General features: G+C 35.6%; 1 protein-coding gene and 1 non-coding gene across 2 annotated transcripts in view; one reads left to right on the top strand and one right to left on the bottom strand.

Annotated features, from left to right (window-relative positions):
* Positions 1-22,158, bottom strand: part of FAT4 (FAT atypical cadherin 4) — a 172,455-nt gene that overhangs the window by 68,057 nt on the left and 82,240 nt on the right. The window contains exons 3-6 of the mRNA XM_060012960.1: positions 18,590-18,851; positions 16,387-16,737; positions 9,590-10,512; positions 8,783-8,957 (exon numbers count right to left, since the gene is read on the bottom strand). Of these exons, the coding sequence (XP_059868943.1) occupies positions 8,783-8,957; positions 9,590-10,512; positions 16,387-16,737; positions 18,590-18,851 (1,711 nt within the window). The remainder of the gene's footprint in view (positions 1-8,782; positions 8,958-9,589; positions 10,513-16,386; positions 16,738-18,589; positions 18,852-22,158) is intronic.
* LOC132426386 (U6 spliceosomal RNA) lies at positions 21,260-21,366 on the top strand. The gene has a single exon (XR_009519680.1). It is a non-coding gene; the product is annotated as a U6 spliceosomal RNA (small nuclear RNA).

Below are 22,158 nucleotides of genomic sequence, written 5' to 3'. Positions count from 1 at the left end.
TGGCCTCACTCTTTGAATAAAATTAAAGCTCCTTACCCTGGCCTAAAAAGTTTAGATGATCCAGCCTCTGCCTACCTCATCTTCCAAGACTCTTCCTCTCTTTTACTCTGGTGCAGCCATCTACACCCTCTAGCTCTTCTTTAGATATAGCCAACTTGATCTCTGCCTCCAGGCTGTTTCATCTACAAGTTTACCCAGTTCTTCACCTTTCACTGTCCTGACTGTGCTATCAAAAATAATACCTCCAATTCCTATTTTGCTAGCCACTTAACCTGCTTCATTTAACTTCATAGCATCTCATATAACTGTAGGCCTACATATTATATTTTGTCTATCTTTCTGACTAGAATGTAACTTCTGTGAAGACAGAGACTGTCATTTTTTCCACCACTGTATCTGCAGTTCCTAGAAGAATACCTGGGAGAGACTGCTCCATAAATATTTTCTGACAAAACATTGTCAAGATGCTTTTTACACATCAATACAGCCCATAGAAGCATATGAGTCTCACTGACTCTAATCATAATTCACTCATAAGGTCTATTAAATTACCATCATAGCTTCATTTTAATACACACAAAATGACAACTGGCAGGGATATTTGGCAATATTATCATCTTCGACCTGTAAGGTCTAATGAATTTTTTATATCTTCTCCTACTTAGCAATTTAATTTGAACAGTGCCTAAACTGAAGCTCATTTTCAAACAATCACTATTGAAATTACTGATTCCAATTGATTTGACTTCACTTAAAATATTGTGAAACATTTATTTATGTACTTGGAAAAAGAAAAATAACCGTAGAACGTTTTGTTCATTAGAGTACAAGGAATAGCATAGAAGATGCAAAGAAGAAAAGCTTTCTTAAAATCACGGTTTTGGAAATCTACGTTTTGCAGACAGTCATAAGATCCTGATTTTTTGGATACAGTATAAGTGAGCAAGAACTCGGTGGAAAGGCAGAAGTCCTGGATGTTGCTCCTGACGCTGCCACCCTCTGGGTGTGCAAAGCTCTGGCAAACAGCCAAATTATCGCAGGCCTCAGTTCTATTTCTCAAAAATAAAGGAAATGGACTGGCTCATCTCCAAGAAGTCTACTGGCTATGAAATTATCATTTTAAGTCAGATTTTTCTAGCTTAGAATTTTTTCATTTCTAGTTCTATTTTAAAATCCTTCCATATTACACACTGTGTTACAAATGCAATAACCCCTTATTGTCACATCATTTTGTTTTACTGCTTTCTTGTATATAATTCAGTTCCTTGCAAGAGTACTAACAAAGTTTAATGGCTCACAGACCCTGAATTTACTGGTGAGGGCAGAAGATCATCAAAGGTTAAAAAAAATTCTAAGAGACCTGGAAAATTACATATATAGATACATATCTGTTAGAATAGCTTGTCTAAATACCAAAATCTTCATAACAAAACTCAAAACAAGCAAAAGTTTTCATATCACATTAATGTGAAGAATCATAGGCCTTTAGTATCAAGCTATGTGAAGCCAAATACCACATATAGGATATATTTTATTGTCGCTAAAAAGGTGTTGGATGGGGGCTTCCCTGGTGGCGCAGTGGTTGAGAGTCCGCCTGCCGATGCAGGGGACACGGGTTCATGCCCCGGTCCTGGAAGATCCCACATGCCGCGGAGCGGCTACGCCGGTGAGCCATGGCGTGGAGCCTGTGCTCCGCAACGGGAGAGGCCACAACAGTGAGAGGCCCGCGTACCAGAAAAAAAAAAAAAAAAGGTGTTGGGTATTTAGGAGATATGGAAGGCTCACACTTTTTGCTTTTTGCTTTGGGAAGCCCAGATATAAGAGAATCGCCAAATGCTGAAACGCTTCAAAAGCACAGTGTTTGTTTATGCAGATTTTGAGTTAGTGAACCAGATTAAGAAATGGTAGGCAGCACAGCACAAAGTAGAGATAAGACCTACCTAGAAACATCTACAAGATAACAGAATTGAATAAGAGCCAGAAGGTTCAGGGGAGAGTCATGAGAATATAGCTCAAGCAGTATTTTAAGCATTTGAAAGTGAATTAAAGCCATAAAATGCTTCAGTGGGTCCTTACATATGACTGCAATTTATCACATCACACTAAACACTACACAGCCTTAAAACACTTGCACTGCTTTTCAAAGCAGGGGTCAATTTGAATGACCACAACCAATGTAGCAAAAACTTCTGGAATTTCAGCCGTGAGTTACACGATATTGGCACTTTTCCTTTTGGTAGTTCCTTTGAAAAATCTGCAAGCGATTAAATACACAATAACAAAATAAATATAAGTATGGTAAATGAATATGAAATAATAGTTACATATTAAAATAACAGGATGGTGATTAATTGATAACTAATTATCATCACTTTTCACTCATTAAGTCATTCATTCATTCAATAAATGCTATCAAGCAAGTGCTATGTGACAGTTTCTGTTCGGAGTGTTTCTGGGAATTCAGTTTTGAACAAGACTTAGGAAGCTTACATGCTACTGGAAGGATGGCAGCTATTGATGGGGTAAACAAACTATACATACTCAGATCCATTATATTCTATATGAACATATAATTTTAGATAGCAACTAGGGTTAAGAAGAAATCACAACAAGCTAAAGTGATAGAGACACTGGAGAGATGGGAAGTGGGACCCTAGGTTGGTAGTCAGATAAGTCCTCTCTGAGAAGTTGACATTTTACCTAGAGGTAATGACAAAATGACCAAGACATGAATGGAAAACAAGTGCAAATGCAAAGGGCCAAGGGCAGGAAAAGGTTAGCATTTATAAAGGGGCCAGGTTAACTGGCACTGGCCATTTGCAATAAATGTTTAGCAACTGCTCTCCAGAAGCAAGTCACCTGATTTGTAAGTTTGCTGACTTCTGTGGTGTAAATACTCCTGCATCGGCCAATTTCAGCCAAACCAACATGAAGATACTGAACACAGAGTCAGGAGGTGACAATGGCCAATGGTGGCACATGATAAAGGCAGCCAGGGGTTGGTGACAGAAGGAGTCAGATAGGTGGACAGAGGTCAGGTCATTTAATGCCATGTGGTCAACGGTAAGAAATATAGTTTTTCTTCTTGGAAATCACTGAAGGTTTTGTGTTTTTTTTTTAACATCTTTATTGGAGTATAATTGTTGTACAATGGTGTGTTAGTTTCTGCTTTACAACAAAGTGAATCAGTTATACATACACATATGTTCCCATATCTCTTCCCTCTTGCGTCTAAGTAAGCGACAGGGCATGACGATTTAAGTTATGGTTTTAAGGTTCATTAGTTGCTTGTTGGAGAAGGTACTGTGGGAAGAAATGCAATTAGGAAGCTCTCACATTAGCCCTGGCTTAGACTAAAGTGGTGGTAGTGGAAATGAAGAAAAGTGGATAAATTCAGAACATTTTTTGAGGCAGAGTCTACTTGTCAATGGACCTGTTGAATGCGGAGTACAGAAAAAGAGGAATGAAGAGTGATAACAAGGTTTATCTTTAGCAACTGTGAAATCAGGGACAGAGAACAATTTATGGAGATTAGGGTGGACAGAAGTCAAAAAATTTTACTTGGCCTTACTAAGCTTGAGATGTCCAGAAAGTGTGTTGACTAATATTAATAGCTAAAATAAGTCATTTCCATATTCATTCCTGCCAATATGTTTTTCACATAGGAATTACTATTTCCATTCTATAGATATGAACACAATGGTAACTTCTTCAAGGTCATGTACCTAGAAAGTGGCAGAGGTGGGATTTGAGCCTCTTTTTAACTGTAAAGTTATGTATTTACCTTTAGGATATACTTCCATTTTGTAATTAATTCTTAGGATTGATTTTTGAAAGTATACTGCTCTGGGTTCCCTGATAATTCCCTGCTACTTACTATATTTAAAACATATTCTTTCATTTATTGCACTTACAAGAAAATGGTAAGGAAAACTTTTGTAGGGAAGGGTCCTTGGGAACAGAATGCCAAACCATGTTAAGGACATTAACTGCTTTAGGGCCAGCTCCCCACTTAGAAGGAACCACGGAGAGCTGGGTTCTCTGCAGGTCCTGCATGACTACACCTAGGTGAAGCCTCAACCTCCTAGGAGTTTCTACTTGGTACACATTTCTAGAAGAAGTAACAATGAGTAATACAGACTGAAGGCAGAATACCCATACTTTTCATTACACCAGTTAAACAAACTATCACCTTTGAGTTATAGTCATTAAGTTAATCTTTTTTTTTTTTTTAAGTTAATCTTTAGTAAGTAAATCCTATAGGAAAAATAATGAGGTAGAATCATTATACTCTGTCCTAGTATCGTTACTTAACATTGTAACAGTCGGTCCCACACACATAGGATAGCGTGGTTGCAGCTCATTTTAAGCAGGAGACAGGAGTAGTCAGAGAGTTTCCAGATGTCCTACTCTATAGCCATGCAGTCAGTAAATAAAAATACGATGATAGTGGAATATTAGTATTTTCTCCAAAAATATTCAAAGATTTAGAGATCTGCTGATAAAAGTAAGCTGCGGCTTCAATCGCTGCCATATTGCCGAAGCTGACCCATCTTTGGGCCGCCATCAGGTAAGAATTTTAAAAGAGCAAAGCAAAAGTGATTTGTGAGCTAAGGGATAAAACTGTCAAATTTTTTCCTTCTTTAGAACACTGATATTTCCCTTGTTCTTAGAACACTGCAAATTTGAGAATAACATCGCATCTGGGACCTAAAAGCTGCCATATTTTTCTGAATTTTCTCATGTCATCTACCAATTTGACTTTTAAATCATGGCAGGGAATAAGTATTCTAAATCCTGTGTTAGAGACTTCATTCCTGGAGTATAGGATTAAACTGCAGATTCTGAAGTCCGATATCTGAAACTCTCGCATTCTTCCATACAAGTGGGTATCGATGATACCAAAAGTATACAAACGAATTGACTAAAAAATTATGGTCACATATGAGTTTTAATAATCTTAAAAGCATCTAGTCAACTTACTTCACAATTTCTGATTGCTTTACATGTGATCTGTATGAAATGACCTTCAGACACCTAACTGAATACTTACACTCCTGTGGCCTCATAAACACCAGTCCATTTCAAGGCAGCCCCCCAAAAAGCACTCATAAAAATCTGTGCTTTGGGGCAAGATTCAAGCAATTCTCTAATTTCCAAGACTGCCAAAATACTGTGACCAAGGCACCAGTGTCCCTGAATCTCATTTATGTCTCCCACCACGCTCCTAAGCACCATATTTAAAGGCCTGAATGACAAACTTCCAGATACTTTCATTTTACTGATGATATGAATTTTCACTCTCTATAACTCTAACTCTCCTATCTCAGTGTTGGGTAGAATATACACATACTTGGTCTTCACATGTTTCATTTAATGGCAACAGTCCTTCATAGAAATTAGAGTTGCACTTGCATTATTTGTCCTTATATTAAGAATTCTAGATCCCCAATTTTCCCCAGGATCGAGACCGATGGCATCAGGAATGCACACAGTTCAGCTCCCTGGAACCAGGACTTGGTTCTTGTGCAGTCTGCTCACTTAGACCAAGGCTCTATCACACCTCCTACTTGCGAAAGTTCCTCCCAACAGGCTGACTCACCCATGAGTATTAGAAGAGAATATTTAACTCTATCATTTCAAGTTTTCTTTGTCTTTCTTCCTCCCTCCCTCCCTTCCTTCTTTCTTTTTCTTTCATTCTTTCTTTTTTTCCTAATGAAATGTCCCTTTTGTGCTGTCATATTGATGGAGAAACAGCATTACAAGTGGTGGTTAAGCTTGCTGGCTAGCCCACAAAGGCTTCCTTAACCATAATTTGGCTGAACTACAGTTTTTAAATGGTTAAGCACTCACTTACTATGAAATACATTCTTTGGAAGTTTGAAAAAACATCTGATACCGCAATAAAAAATTTTAATGTAGTAATGTATAAAATGTAAAAATATGAACTGCAATTTTTAAAAATGCTTTTTAAAAGCAATTCAATTATATTTTCTAATAAGATACTTATGTAGTAAAGAACAGGGCAAATATTTCTAAGAATTTTAAGATGTTTAAAGTGCATGGATCACAATTTTTTTTTAAATCATTATATATGTGATGTGGTAGGCCTATTTAGCAATTTAACATATGTTGTATCAATTAAACCTTGTAATAAAATATTTTGTAATTACTATTATCCCCATGTTACTGAGAAGGATACTGAGATTGAGAGAGATGATACTTTTTGCCTGAATCATGGAGAAAATTATGACAGAACCAGAATTCAAATCAAGATCAATTCATATTCAAAGCTTTTATCATTATATTATATTATATAGAATAGTACTGGGTTTACTTTGCAAATAAAATAATTTTGAAAATGAATATATTTTTCAAAATTTACTTTACCTCCACACTAAAGCCTTCATATACACTAAACTTGGAAGTCAGATATGTCAGGGTCTGAATCCTGCTCTTCTACTTCTTGGAGGTGTAATCCTGGGCAAGTTATTTAACCACTGTGAGGTGGGGCTTACTGTAAGTAAGGTGGAAATAAAAGCGCCAAAGTCTTTGAGATAATAAAGAAAAGTAATGTGTAGAAATGGGTTAATATCTGTAAAACCTGACTGCATGACTCAGATTGCCAAATGTCAGAAAAACAAGCATTCGCTTCCCCTTCACAATATCCCCCCTTGGCTTTGTAGGCACACAAAAAGATTTTTAAATTCTCAGAATGATTTGATTGAAAACAGGCACTCTTGTCTAGATGATTACATTCCTTCTCTACCATGGCTTTTGACTTTAGAATGTTCCAAAGTACAAATCCTCTGATGGAGAACTTCTGTGGGTTGTGCCCTGCCCTGCACTGCATTCTCACAATCACAATCTGCTCCTCATCCTGGGATGACCTACTTGTGACACACCATCTTGTGCAGCAAGTTTTATAGTGACTGATGCCTTAGCGACCAGATTCCTGGTTCTGGTTTCTCCTCCCCCACTTGACCTCCACAAAGGCTGTTTTTGTGCTTGCCTAGAATTGACTGCACACATCCAGGAACTGGAGAGGAGAGCTGAGACTGGGGTGTTTTCGTAATAAAACCTTGGTTCTAAATATCTGACCCTCTACCAGTTTCTACTCCATTTCATCCTCTCTTCCCTCCAGGTGACTCTTGGATTGATTTGAATCAATACTGGATTGATTTGAACAATGTGGCAGTGGCTGCATTTTTCACATGAAAATGCTTACGTACTGACCAAGAAGCACTGCCTACACATATAATGAAACATGTTTCAGATCAACTTGTTTAAGTTTTATGTGGTTACCACGCTACATTCTGTTCATCATTCTCTGGGATTTTATAGTTTGCATGAAATGTAATATGGTCATTCACAACCATTAAAAAATACAGAGAATAGTTCTTTCTTTCATAAAATAATAGTCTCAGATGATTACACTTCCAAAAGCAAATGGCAAATAATATATAGACAGAGCCACCTTGATTAATAAGCAATGGCACTATCATTTGAATACTTAACATAAATTTATTATTACTCAATCTTAAAATCTCCTTTTTTAATGAGAAGTGGTAACATGAAATTGTATACTTCGAAACTGGTTACATATAAAAAAAATTGATATATTATATTCATCAAAAACGTTTCAGCCACAGTAAAAACAGCTCATTTGAACATTCAGAATTGTTCTTCTATAGCAGGAGCCACATAGTTACATGAATATACATATACAAAAAATGTCAGTCCTTTGAGGTTCAAACAAATCTGCCTTGGCTTAAAACAATTTCAACAAAATTTTAAAATACGTCAACGTTACTAAATTCCTCAATACTTAAAATACTAAGTTGTGACAATTTTTATAAATGAGTGTTACATAAAGACAATGTTTCATAATTCCCCAATACTTTTGTAGATCAATGGTTCATTCATCCATCCATTCATTCATTCATTCAAAAAATATTTAAGCAATACCTACTTTCTTCAAGGCATAATGGTTCTTTAACAAATTTTTAGTTGTTTCAGTTTTTGATTAGAAGTGATCAACACTTATGAATTGAGTCAATATATGCAAAATAACATAGTGGTAAACAGTAACGTTCCTTTTTTGAATAGATTGTATTTTATGCTACTTGCTATACAATTTTATGTAATGACTATTTCCAAATACTAAAAGCTAACGTATGCTGCTTTTCTTTCTCTCCATGGTAGTCCATTCCACTGCTATCTCAGTGAGAACCCGGGGCTCCCACTGCTCTCTTTGGAGCTCTGTGAGGCTTCATCAAATGCTTATTATGGCTACTTACAATTTTGCAGAACCTAAAGGACTAATGAAGTAAAACGCTGGACCCACTCTCTTATCTCCATGACCAGTTAGAACAATTTGGATGTTTTCAAAGCTAAAGTACTGGGTTGGCCAAAAAGTTCGTTTGGGTTTTGTTCTGCAAAAACCTAAAAGAACTTTTTGGCCAACCCAATATTTGCAATGCCCCGCAGCTCAAGTGTTAGAGCATCAAGTCAGCCCCAGAGGTACTGGGGTATCCTTCCAGGCAAGGACACATTTTGCTTTACAGGAATAGAGCTTTGCTTGTAATGTGCTTAAGCTCTTACCACTTACATATAAATTTCATAAAGTGATATATGTTCTATAAATGATGTAGATACCACTGGAGTTCCAAGCATTAGTAAATTTCAACAAATATTTAAATTAATGGTAGACAAAAATACTTCCATATATTTATATTATGAAGAAATTCTTCACAGTTGAACAAGATTATTACAGACTTACCTGAATCTGTAGCTGTGATCAACAAGACAAAATGCTCCTTTGTTTCACGGTCCAAACTCTGTGTCACTCGAAGCTCTCCACTAGATGAGAGAGTAAAAGCACTGTCTTCATTACCACCAAATAGAACATACGAGAGTTTGCTGTTAGAACCTTGATCGTCATCTCTTGCCACGACCTACAGGAGAGAATAATACACACCATGAATGCGAGTAAAACTAACAAAATGTATATCATGAAATAAAGTATATCATTAAAAATAATGAGGTAGGGCCATATGTTCCAATATTAAAAGGTTTCAAAGACATGTTTGTAAGTTTCAAGCAAAAAATTAAAATGGTACAGAGTACTATGCATTATTTGTGCAAAACTAGGCATAAAAGCCATACATTGAATTTTTGGAAGGCTTCACAAAAAATTTTAACAGTAGTTTCATCCAAGTAGTTGGATTTGTAAAGAGGGAAGGGAGAACAACATTTGTAAGTTTTCAAACTTCTACATCATTTTATTTTCTTACCATGTGCAGATATTAGTTATAGTGAAACAAAATTCAAAAATACACAAATGCATAAATATGTGCAACATGAGTAAACACAAAAGAATATAACTGAAATGCAATATTTAATCTACAAGGAAATAAATAAGTCCTTAGGTATAATTTTCATAAAACTGTCCTTTTCAAGATTTGCTATACCTGCAAGTAAGCATTTTTGGATGAGAAAGAGGAAGAGAGTGGGGGAAGCATGTACATTTTAATTAAATGAGAGTCTTATAATGAACACAATATTTGTTTTATTTAAATATACTGACCTGAAGAATTGTTCTGGGTAGTGTCCCCAAATTCTCAGGGACATTTACAGAATATGGAGATAGCTCAAATATGGGAACAAAATCATTAATATCCAGTAGAACAACACTGACAGTGGAGGTATCAGTTCTGGGGGTGCTGCCCCGATCTGTGGCCTGAACAGTTAAAAAGTAAGTAGGGGTCTTCTCTCTATCCAAGGGCTTAGCCACAGTGATTGCACCTGTGACTGAGTCGATCCGAAATTCCTGATTGGCATTACCATCAATAATGCCGTAGCGGACCTGTCCATTTGTACCTTCATCTCCATCTGCTGCGGATACTTGTATTATATCCGTTCCAGTGAGTGTATTTTCATCAATCTCCACTTTATACACGGCCTGTGCAAAAACAGGGTTATTATCGTTGATGTCAAGTACCATAACTACAACCTCTGTAGATGAAGAGAGAGATGGTTGACCTTTGTCTGTAGCCACCACTGTTAGAGTATAATTAGAAACCTCTTCTCGATCCAGTTCTCCAGTGAGCCTCACTTCTCCATCAATGGTCCCAATACTGAACTTGTTTCCCGAAGGGTTCAGTAGGTTGTACTCAATATAGCTATTTGGGCCGCTGTCTGGGTCAGTTGCTTGCGCTTTGAAAACAATGGTATCAATAGGTGTGTTTTCTGGAATGTATGTCAATTTAGGGGAAAGAAATGTTGGTGGGTTATCATTTACATCCAACAAAATAATGGAGACTTGAGCAGTGCTTGTGAATCTCGAGGCTGGAAGCTGTGGCAGGTCGTGCACTTGAACGACCAGATTGTAGAAGGACTGACTTTCCCGATCCAAAGCTTTCTGGACTTTCAGTATCCCATGCTTGTCAACTGTAAACTGCCCAAGGCTATCACCAGAAGCAATGCTGTAAGCCAACTGGGAGTTGATGCCTGAAATGGAAGGGAAAAATTAAATTTTCTGAAATATGTGCTGATTGCAAACTAAACTGCACCAAAACTTTTATGATATGAAACTGCACATTTGATATATGATGCCTCCAAACACACCTTACAGATGATTTAGCCACAGTTAATTTTCTTTATAAGTAATACATAACCCATAATCCTTTCCTTGTCAACGTCTGATCTGAAAAGATGTTTACAATCTGGTGAACAAATGATCTATATACTGCGGGCTATTTACCATGGTGTTGAAATGCTAAATTACAAAAATAAAGAGGAAAACAATATTCCAGAGAGCGGATATTTTTCTATACATTTACTTATTTCTGTCACATAATTCCTGAGAGTTCAACATTAACAGTGCCACACTATACTACTAGCCAAACATTTATCACTTTAGTAATTTATTGAGGCCGACACCAATTTTCAGAGAAGGGTAATAAAATTTTCTGATGTATGGCATTAGTCATGGATGCTTTAAGTCTACTTTTACATTTCTTGTCAGAACCAATAAATACTTTTTAATTCCTATTAAGCATCTGGCTAATGGCCTTTGAGAAAATAATTCTCTTTCAAATTTTATTATGTGTATGCACCGTGTTTTAAAAGTAATTTTTGAAAGAAACATTAGCAGTAAAAGGCTCCAAATATAAAGGTTCACACTATTTGGGGGCTATTTTTAGATAACATTTTATCTATTTTTCCTGCTGTATAGCACAGGGAACTCTGCTTAATATTATGTAACAACCTAAATGGGAAAAGAATTTGAAAATGAATAGATACATGTATATGTATAACTGAATCACTTTGCTGTACACCTGAAACTAATACAACACTGGTAATCAACTATAGTCCCATATAAAATAAATGTAAAAAAAAAATTATATATAAATCCTTATTTCATAAAATGATTGCAGAGATTCTTCTAACAAAGATGATATGAAGAATGGATCAACCTATTAGTTTAGTAAATAATTTAAAGGTAAACAACAGATAAGCAGTGCAAACAGAAAGAAAAATCATATTTTCTGCCCCAGAATAGCATTTTCTTCACTGGTGCACAATGTCATGTGTACTTTTATATTTTATCATAAAGCTGTTGGGCAACCATAGGATAAGAATTTCTAAGAAACATATTGTATATCTAGATAACTCATCCTTAATAAAAATACTGTACTCTGGGATCTTCTGCTAGGGAAAATCTGTTGAGTTACAAAAACTGCTTACAAATGGCTCCTATATTTCTGAAGTTAATTTTAACTATTCAGGTGTCAGAAAAGATGTCCACTCTTTGCCAAAAGTCTTCTAGAACAATTGGATCACCTTTTTCCTCTTTTATTTCTTGAAAAATACTCTTTCTCAAGATTCTGTGAATATTTGAGTTTGCTTTTGCCTTTTCTTTAAACTCATTACAATCTTTATAAAGGTAAGTTTAGTTGAGTAACAGGATTTTTTTTCTACCAGGTAAAGTCTGCTTGCTCTATTTTTAAAAAAAAGGCTAGAATTATTATTTTCCTGTGATTTAATAGTCTCTTATCTAATGTCTTTTGTCAATATGTTGATGCAGAGAAAAATATTTATGGAGATAACTTTCGGGAACTGGCTTATTCACAAAAATTTCTAGGATAAACAAGGATTGAGTAGATCTTTGAAAAGGTAGGATTTTTCTCCTCATTTAAGAGTTGTGGCTTTTAATCTTTGTAGTTTATTTAAGACTATTCACAAGAGAACAAAGCAGAGGTTATAAACTTCCAAATACTTAGGAGTCTGAGGATCAGGAAAAATATGAATAAATAAAGCTAACGGAGGCCACAGCTCAATTCACCAGCAGGAGATAAAGAGAAGTTTAAGATCTGGATAGAACAAGGTCAAGAGCCTACTTCAACTCTTTGACTTAAAATTCCACAGGTTTGGGGGAAGAAAAGTTCTATCAACTGATGCAAAGATAAAAAGTTTCATCAACTGGTGCAATATATGTATATATTACTTAGAAAGCAATTTGATTTTAAAGATATATATACCCATATATATATATATTATATATATATATATTTGATATATTTTTAAATAGAATTACTCTCTAAGGAAATTTTTTGTCTTTCCTATGGCTAACTCCATCAGTAAATATTTAATTCCTATTCTTTGAGGCACAAATTCATACACAATTAAAAGTTATGATGAAAAAAAGTTATGATGACATCTGGATAAAAATAATACCAACAAGCAGAGATATACTTCTTTGTAAGCATATAAAACCTTTCATGCCCAAGATAAAAAGAAATTTAAAATACTTACAAAATTACAGATGGCTACAAAGTGATGGCCTAACATTTCTACATAAATCAACTGGAATGCAAGTAATTAAATCAAGGATCTGAACGCCCTTGGTCCACTGTGTATGCTACTTCCTGGAGTAAACAATTAACTTGCAGAGGCAAAAAGAGAATATGATACCAAGATTTTATAGCCTTGTAAACAGCAGGAGAGCCTCCTTTTTAGGGAAAACGTTTAGTGGAGTAGGTGGATGGTGGAAGTAATAAATATTAAGCTTGAATTTAGTGGGCTTTCATAGCACCAGATTTTTAAGCTTAGAAAAGTTCATATTTCTAACCACTTGTGTTCAATGTTCTGAAAGCAGTTTATTTACATGACTCTTTCTTTCTTTTTGGCAGCTTTATTGTGTGTGTGTGGTTGTGTTAGGGTTTTTTTTTTTTTTTTTGGTTGATTTTTATTTCAATCTTAAGAATAATTTAGTTCCAGGAAATATAGCATATAACTATAGGTATGTAGCTCTACTATGAAATGTGTATATTTATTCACAATCCATAAATGTTGTCTAATTATTTCTATGATGAACTAGTATTTGTCAACTTATCGTACAGCTGTAACACATGGAACTCTTGCAAATAGCATTCACTTTTATGAAGCAGTTCCAACAAGGTCATCAGGTCACTGGAATATGAAACCCATTTACAGGTCAAATGATCTGCATTGTGTACCAAGCATATATCAGTAAATTTATTCAGCAATAATTACAATTGCTTTATGACTCTACAACTCCCCAATATTTTGAAGAGTTTATGAATTTATTTCTAGGATAATGTAATAATTATCAAAGCCAGGATATTTCCATGAAACTTCCATTTTATAATACTTTGCCTCAATATAATACTTTCTTAACTGTATGCATGAAAACCTTGAGCTTAATACATGTGCTACTTATCTTGTGAACACAGTAAAATATTTGCTTTATTCTTATTAAATGGTATGTAATCTAAAATTTTAGGTTAAAATTAGAGAATTTAGATATAAGTAACAGAAAATGTTAAATTTATTTCCATATAAAATGTCTTCATTTAAGATGACAATATTCTCTCATCTGAAAACTCTTGATCAGAGATTAAAATAAATTTGCTAATAAATTTGCTAATTAGAAAGTCTAATTAGCAAATAATATTGTTTGTGAAATATGTTGAGAACTATTTAGTATAACTGAGTTGGCAGTTTTAAACAAAGACGGTTACCCTTGTACAGTCTTATCATGATCCCTGTAATTCAGAGAGATTAGAAACTGTGTCCTATATTTTAGGTCAAAGTACAGGAAATTACACTGATAAAAGTATTCTAAACTAAAACAATGGAAAAATGTAGCTTGAAACTTTTACCTAACACAATTAAAGGCAAAAAAAAAAATCCATAAAAAGTAACTTGAAGTCAATGGTTAACACATTTCTCTGCATATGCTTACATGGATTATTCCAGCAGCTTTCACACACAAAAAAGTGTCTTATTTGCTATTTTCCCAGTTCCCTGCAATCAAGGTGTGAGGATAAATGAAATTTACTTTAGAGCTGCACACAATCCTATGATACAATGGACTCTCTCTAATACCTAATAAATAAGTCACAATGAAACCTGGCAGATAATTCTTCACTACAGAAAAGTTGGAACCAATAAAAAAAGTTCATATCCAGAGATCAGGTAAATTAATTAAGTTTATATCAATAATAATAGAGAAATCAACATCCAAAATAAAGATTAACCTCAGTTGTGTATAAAGCCTAATGGTAGACAATTACAGAGCTGGGCTGATGTACATGAAATAGACTGAGCAATGTTCTTAGGCCAGGACTGGGTACATACTAAGGACAGGTGGCCCATCACATTTGCTGGTTCCCCATCCACGGATTCAACCACCATGGATCAAAAATATTTGGGAAAGAAAGATTCCAAACATTTCCAAAAAGAAAAACTTGAATTTTCCATGCACTGGCAACTATTTACATAGCATTTATATTGTATTAGGTATTATAACTAATCTAGTAATCTATATGGGAGGATGTGCATAGATTATATGCAAATACTACACCACTTTACATAAAGGATTTGAGCATCTTGGATCTTGGTACCAGTAGGGGTCCTGGAACCAATCCCCTGCAGATACAAAGGGACAACCTGTATTTGACAATTGTCGGTTATTGTTACTAATATTATTAGCAATTTCTAGAACTAACATTATAGGCACTTCTATTTTAGGTATATTTATGTGTCCAATATTAACTGTGCTTAAATAAGAGGGGAAAACTTCAAAATGTACTTAATGAATTCTAAAGAAAGCATTCTCATGAATTAAAAATACTGTGCTCTTTGCCTCTCATACCTTTCTAAGTGGCAATTCTGGACACTCCTGAAAGGAAACTAAGTATAGAGCAGAATGTTGAGATAGAATGGTACTCTGAGATTACATAAATCATTTAAGTCAGCAAGAACCAGGAAATTCTAAATTAAGGTTGATATGCCTATGTCATGAGGCATATCCTTGGGCTAGAGACCCATTTCCTCTTAAAATAATGTCCCTTGTTTTCTCAACTGAATGAACATTTAGCTGCATCCAGTGGAAGGGAAAACAAGGTACTAACTTTCCAAACAGTTTAGTTAAAGACTGATAATCTATACAATGTTATCTCTGAGCCTATATTATCTGGTATTTGTATATACAAGTTAGTCTTAGAAGAAAGACCAAGGGAGTCCTATTTTAAAATAAAGTTTTTCAAATAAATAAATAAAAATCAAGCAAAAATCAAACATTATAAAGTCTAGATTTAATGTAAAATCTCAACTGGATTATATAGCATAAATTAAAGAGATCTGAGACTGTCCTTTGAGACAAAGCATGAAAGCTTGCTAAAATACTCTGAGCAATTTTCAGTCAGAAATATAAAACTAGGGCTTCCCTGGTGGCGCAGTGGTTGAGAGTCCGCCTGCCGATGCAGGGGACACGGGTTCGTGCCCCGGTCCGGGAAGATCCCACATGCTGCAGAGCGGCTGGGCCCGTGGGCCATGGCCGCTGAGCCTGCGCGTCCCGAGCCTGTGCTCCACAGTGGGAGAGGCCACAGCGGTGAGAGGCCCGCATACCGCAAAAAGAAACATAAAACTAATCATGCATTCTTAAGTATTTTTTGAGACTTTGGTTTTCCTTTTGCATCCATATTTTATCCTTTTCATGTTAAAAGAATATATGTAAGCAAATAGTTATTTATCTGACATAAACCTGCCAAAAAGCTGTTTTATGACTTCTACATTGCTAACCTGCAATAGTGTCATACAGTTAGGGAGAAAAAAAGAAAGATAAAGTTTAAAAAGCTTATAAGATGATAACAATGCATGCAGTGTAACTGTTATAAATAAGAAATTAACTAACAAAATACTTAATCTTTTCATCCTCTATAGTTAAATTATAATCTATTCCTCAACTTTGGACCTATACTTACAAAATGCAATTTTGTGACAGCTGCACACAGTAAAGAAACACGAAATGAAGCTGATGATACAAAGTTTAAGTATATAAAATAAAGTACATACCATCATCCGCGTCAGTAACATTAAACACAAGAACAGTAGATCCTAGAGGTAGATTCTCCATTAAAGATGTGCTGTATGAATCCAAGCTGAAAATGGGTGGGTTATCATTTACATCTAGTATATTGAAATAAACCCTAATGGTAGTAAATTGTCCCCCACCATCTTCAGCTCGAACAGTGAGAATATAATATTGCTGTGCTTCATAATCTAATATTCGAGTCAAATTAAAGACTCCGGTAACTGGATTCAGGAAAAATGTGCCATCTTCATCGTCTTCATTTACAATATATGTAATTTCTCCATTCACACCAGAGTCATCGTCTGTAGCTAAAATAGCTGCTACCAAAGAACCTATCAGAAAAATAAGAGTCTAAAATTAATGGGACAGGGTATTGCTAAGAGAATACTTATGATAACAAAAATTTTATTTCTACAGTATTTTAACTAGAGAAGTACTATGAAAATATAATGAACACAACATTCTGTAGATTTCTACATTAACACCCGATACCAACATTCCCAAATAGTATCAAAATGTATAGCGTATTAGATATCCAGTAGATCTTATGTTGCAATGTAAATGTTCTGGGGAATGAACACTACTTCGGACATTATTTTTCTACCTGGCACTACCAATCCATAAACATATTGATGAATTCAATGAGCATATATTGGGGCCCATTGCTAGTGTCAGGAACTGGGAATTCCAAGCAATAATACAAACTTATGCTGAGGGGATACCAGTTGACAGCTCATATGACCGAGACAGGCTGGGACCTGGGGCCATTTGCTGCAGTGCTGCAGGGCTTACACCAGCACACACCTCTCCTCAAGCAAAACAAATACAGAGAAACTATATGGGACTGAAAATAACTGTGCATGCCCAGTTGGGGCAAATTCTGGACCAAGAGATAAAAAAAGACCAAAAAAACCAACTGCCACTTCTGAAGAGCCAGGAGCAAAAACTGGGTGTTGGGAGCAAAAGCAGAGTACTGCGCATGCCCCCTGCACTCAGTACCACAAACAGGTGGGCAGAACACCTAAGCCACCCCTCTGTCCCGACCCCTGGGCACACCCCTACCTTGACCCCACATAAGGAACCAGCTTGCCGAGTGAGCAAGGGAACCTGTTACTTGTTTTTGCTCCTTCCTGCTGGGGCAGGGGCCCCAATAAAGCCTAGCCTGAATTTCTTGTCTGGCTTCTAGTCAATTTCTATTGATTGGGGAAGGCCATGAACCCTGGTCAGTATCATGACCATTGCTAGAATTAAGGCGAGAAAGAAACGTAATGGGAATTACATGAAGGACATGCGTAACTCATCTTGGGGACTGTAGTGAGAAGTAGGCTTCTATAAATGTTTCACTCCTCTGTCAAATGAGTTTCTAAAACATATGCCTTATTCCAAACTCACTCCAAATGTAATTCAGAATTCAATTTCAGTTTTAGATAAGAATTTCCAATAGTGGGAAGGAAGCATACCCACACCAATTACATGGATTTTGGGTACTCAAATTCAACAGTCACAGCATAATATGTTCAAATAGACAAGGTGGGAATTCAGGATTCCTATTTTACTAACATTTATTGAGCATCTGCTAATCCTCGAACCCCATGTTAGCAAACTTATATACGTTTTACCCTAATTCTAACAGGAATCGTTTCCATATACAGCAGGATGAACTGAAGCTAAGAGAAATGAATACACTGCCCTGGTTCACACAGCTAGTAAGTGTTAGACCCAGTATTGACAGGTTTTCATGTGCTTTTCTTTGCTCTTTCTATGCACAGCAAAATATTCACATCAGACTTTTTTTTTTAATCTTTACTGGAGTATAATTGCTTTACAATGATGTGTTAGTTTCCGCTTTATAACAAAGTGAACATCAGACGTTTTTAAAGTGGAAAAATGCTATCAAAACTATGGTTGCCAGAAAAATCCACAATGCATGTCACAAATACTTTCAGAAACAGAAATATCTGTAATTAGTAATCAGATGATTGGCTACCTTCATTTGCTCTCAAAAGTCTAGAAATTTGTTTGGGAATTGTAGTGAAGATGGTTAATTAAAATATTTCAAAATCCAGCATTTATACTTGGTAGCATATGGTAAAAACTGGTCACAATTTAAGAGTAGCCAAAACATAGTCCATAATTGTAGTCAAAGGTGATCCTTGCCAATACACTTATGGGCGTGCCACCTACCTGGGGTAGTGTCTTCTGGGATGTCAAAAGAGTACACAGGCCTGGAGAACTTGGGTGTGTGGTCATTCACATCGCTGACAGTGATATTTATTCTCATATCTGAGGACTGAAGGCCGTCATCTGCACGAACCAGCAAGGAATATTTGGAACGGCGTTCCCTGTCCAACCTCTTGGTAGCTATCAGATCTCCAGATTCAGGGTCAATTCGGAAACTGTCATCGGCTCCACTAATGATTGTGTATGTGACAAGAGCATTTGCACCCTAGGAAAAAAAGATGAGTATCTGAACTGCTAGAAATAGAACACCAAGAGTACCACTCCTTGTGCTGAATACGTATTTGACAAAGTGAAGCTTTGGGGCTTAATTTCACATGATACTGTAAGATTTCAAAAGGTAACAAGCCAGAGTAGGGTATTACCTAGTCTTTCACCATTCACTCCATTAAATAACAACAAATCGCAACCTTCAGTATTTATATGTATATTTCAGTATTTATATAACAATGAATCTCAACCTTCAGTATTTATATATACCATTCACTCCATTAAATAACACAACAAATCTCAACCTTCAGTATTTATATGTTTTTTAATTCTTAAAATATACACATGGAAAATACGAATGATGCTAATACTATTAACCACATAACCAGAGGTTTGCTAAAGGCTTGCTCTGTGCCAGGCCTAGTGACAGCACTGAGTATGCATTCTCTCGCTTCAATTCACAGCTCCATGAGATACTATTCCTCAAATGAAGACACGGGGTTCCGAGATGCTAGGTAACTTATGCAGAGTCACACTGTAAGTGTGAGCGTGGATTTCAAACCCTAGTCTGCCTGACTCTGAGCTCATGCTCCTTCTGGTTCAACATGAAAAGGTATTAAACAAATCAAGCACTAAATGGAGGCTTGCAATAAGCACTGTAAGAACCAAAGACAGGGATTATTTTGACCAATTTGGTAGTGTGGAGAGTTTAAATCTAAAATAAAAGAAGAAAAATCAAGCTAAAGTATTAGATTATGGGTGTATGTTGGAGAATCTCAGTTGTAACACACATTGAATTGTATGGCCAAGAAACCACTAATCTTGTTTTAATCGAAAACAATCTTTTAAGGCTCTCAATAGTGTAGGATGGACTAGAATGAAGAGAGGCCAGAGAAGGGAGACAGTGAATAAAGTTTGGCCCCAAGAGACTGGGGCTTTATTTCCTCAAGATGAAACTCTATACAATCTGTATTATTTTCTGGTTCTAAGTCCCTGTTCTGTAAAATGAAAGCAGGAATCCATTCTTGTTTTCTCTCAGATCTTAGAGCTGTAGCACTCAAAATCTGAGGTATGAACTAGGAATTTGGCAGAAGGAATGGAAAAGTTGAGAAAAATACATTTATTAAGTGTTTATTAAGTGCTAAGCACTGCTCTGAGCACATCACTTCATGGGCACTAATTGTTTAGATACTTAAAGGTAATCCAGTTGGGTAAGTACTATTATTATCCCAATTTTGAAGATAAAGAAACTGAGACAAAGAAATATGAACCCTGGCTATCTTGCTCTAGAAATGAGACTCTCAATTATTATGTAACAAACATAATACACAGGACAAATTAGTTAAGATCTGATAGGTTATTGGATATAGAAGTAACAGTAACAATATCTCTCATTTGTTCAACATTCCCCTATATTCTCATTTCTTTCTTTTTTTTTTAAATTGCAGTTGATTTACAATGTTGTGTTAGTTTCAGGTGTACAGTAAAGTGAATCAGTTATATATATATATATATATATATATATATATATATATCTCCACTCTTTTTTTAGATTCTTTTCTCATATAGGCCATTACAGAATATTGAGTAGAGTTTCCTGTGCTATACAGTAGGCTCTTATTAGTTATCTATTTTATGTACAGTAATGTGTATATGTCAATCCAAAACTCCCAGTGTATCCCTCCCCCCTGCCCTTATCCCCTGGTAACCATAAGTTTGTTTTCTACATCTGTGACCCTACTTCTGTTTTGTAAGTAAGTTCATTTGTACCCTTTTTTAGTTTCCAAATATAAAAAATATGATATTTTTTTTTCTGTGTCTGACTTACTTCACTCAGTCTCATTTCTTTCTTTTAACAACTCCAGGCAATGGGTGTAAAAGTGAAACAGAAGGAAAAAAAATTAATTTCAAATTACTTTGGCTGTCAATTAGGAGAATCCTCTTGCTGAAGATATCTCTGGATAAGGTCTGCTTTGATGCAGGAGAAAGTATACAGTGAAATTTTATAATTTTATGTATAGTATGTTAAGCAATTGAAGGACAGTTTCATAGAAATGGTTATGTGGCAATGGTCATAACCATAGAAATGGTTGTGTGGTCAGAGATTTGAAAAGGGGTTTCATAAAACTATCTGAAGGTCGATATATGTAGGTCACAGTTGAGGCCACAAGATTTGTTGAGGATTTAAATTAGAATAGATCAAGAAAGGAACAGCAGCATAAAGATTGAATACTACATTTAGAGAATGGGAAAAAGGGGCAGGGACTACGGGAAGAAGAGGGGGAAGGACCTAGGAGACCCAGAGGACAGCCTGCCACAGAGGTTAAAGGGAAGGTTTCAAGAAAGAACAGATTTTAGCAGTGTCAAAAATAAAGAAATTAAGGGAAATTAAAATTAAAGCATCCAGTGCTCGCTTCGGAAGCACATATACTAAAATTGGAATGATACAGAGGAGGTCAGCATGGCCCCTGCGCAAGGATAACACACAAATTCGTGAAGTGTCCCATATTTTTCTAATGAGAATCTACTGTGTAGCTCAGGGAACTCAGTGCTCTGTGGTAACCTAAATGGGAAGGAAATCCAAAAAAGAAGGGGTATATGTATACATATAGCTGATTCACTTTGCTGTACAGCAGAAACTAACACAACGTTGTAAAGCAACTGTACTCAAATAAAAATTAATAAAAAAAAAATTAAGCACCCATCTGGATTTGATGATGGGGGATGATAATTTTACAGTATTTAAAAATCTCTTATAAACTTACCTATATATTGTTGCAATTATGAGCAGTTTGATTTAGATATGTTTACTTATATGTATATTATAATTGAAATATTGAGTTAAATATTATACACTGTACTGGCTGAGATCTGATGCTCTGGGGTCATAGTTTTGGGCTTGAATATTTGCTCTACTACTTATTAATTGTGTGTCATTGGGCCACTACCTAACCTCTTTGAGCCAACATTTCCTTACCTGGACAATCGGGTTGGTAATAATACCTGCCACATAGGGCTGCTCTGAGGATTAAAGGCACTCATATGTGTAAAGGACCTAGAAAAATCCTTGAGAAGCTTTAAGTGTATGACAATGCTAATTGTTACTTTTAGTCCTATTTTAATTATTTTCTTATAAAAGGAATACAACAAGTTAAATGTATTTGATGACTAAGTTGTTTGCAAATAAATAATTTAAGTAAAAATTTGATTAGAGTTGCTGTATATCCCAGGGAAAATATTTTCTGATTTCCTGTTAATATGTAGTATTGAGTCTTGACACTGAGGTATAAGTAGTGTTGGAATTG

Source organism: Delphinus delphis, chromosome 5 (genome assembly GCF_949987515.2).
Source record: "Delphinus delphis chromosome 5, mDelDel1.2, whole genome shotgun sequence".
Taxonomy (NCBI): Eukaryota; Metazoa; Chordata; class Mammalia; order Artiodactyla; family Delphinidae; genus Delphinus; species Delphinus delphis.
Note: the sequence above shows the minus strand (reverse complement) of the source record. Positions and strands in the feature narration are given on the sequence as shown.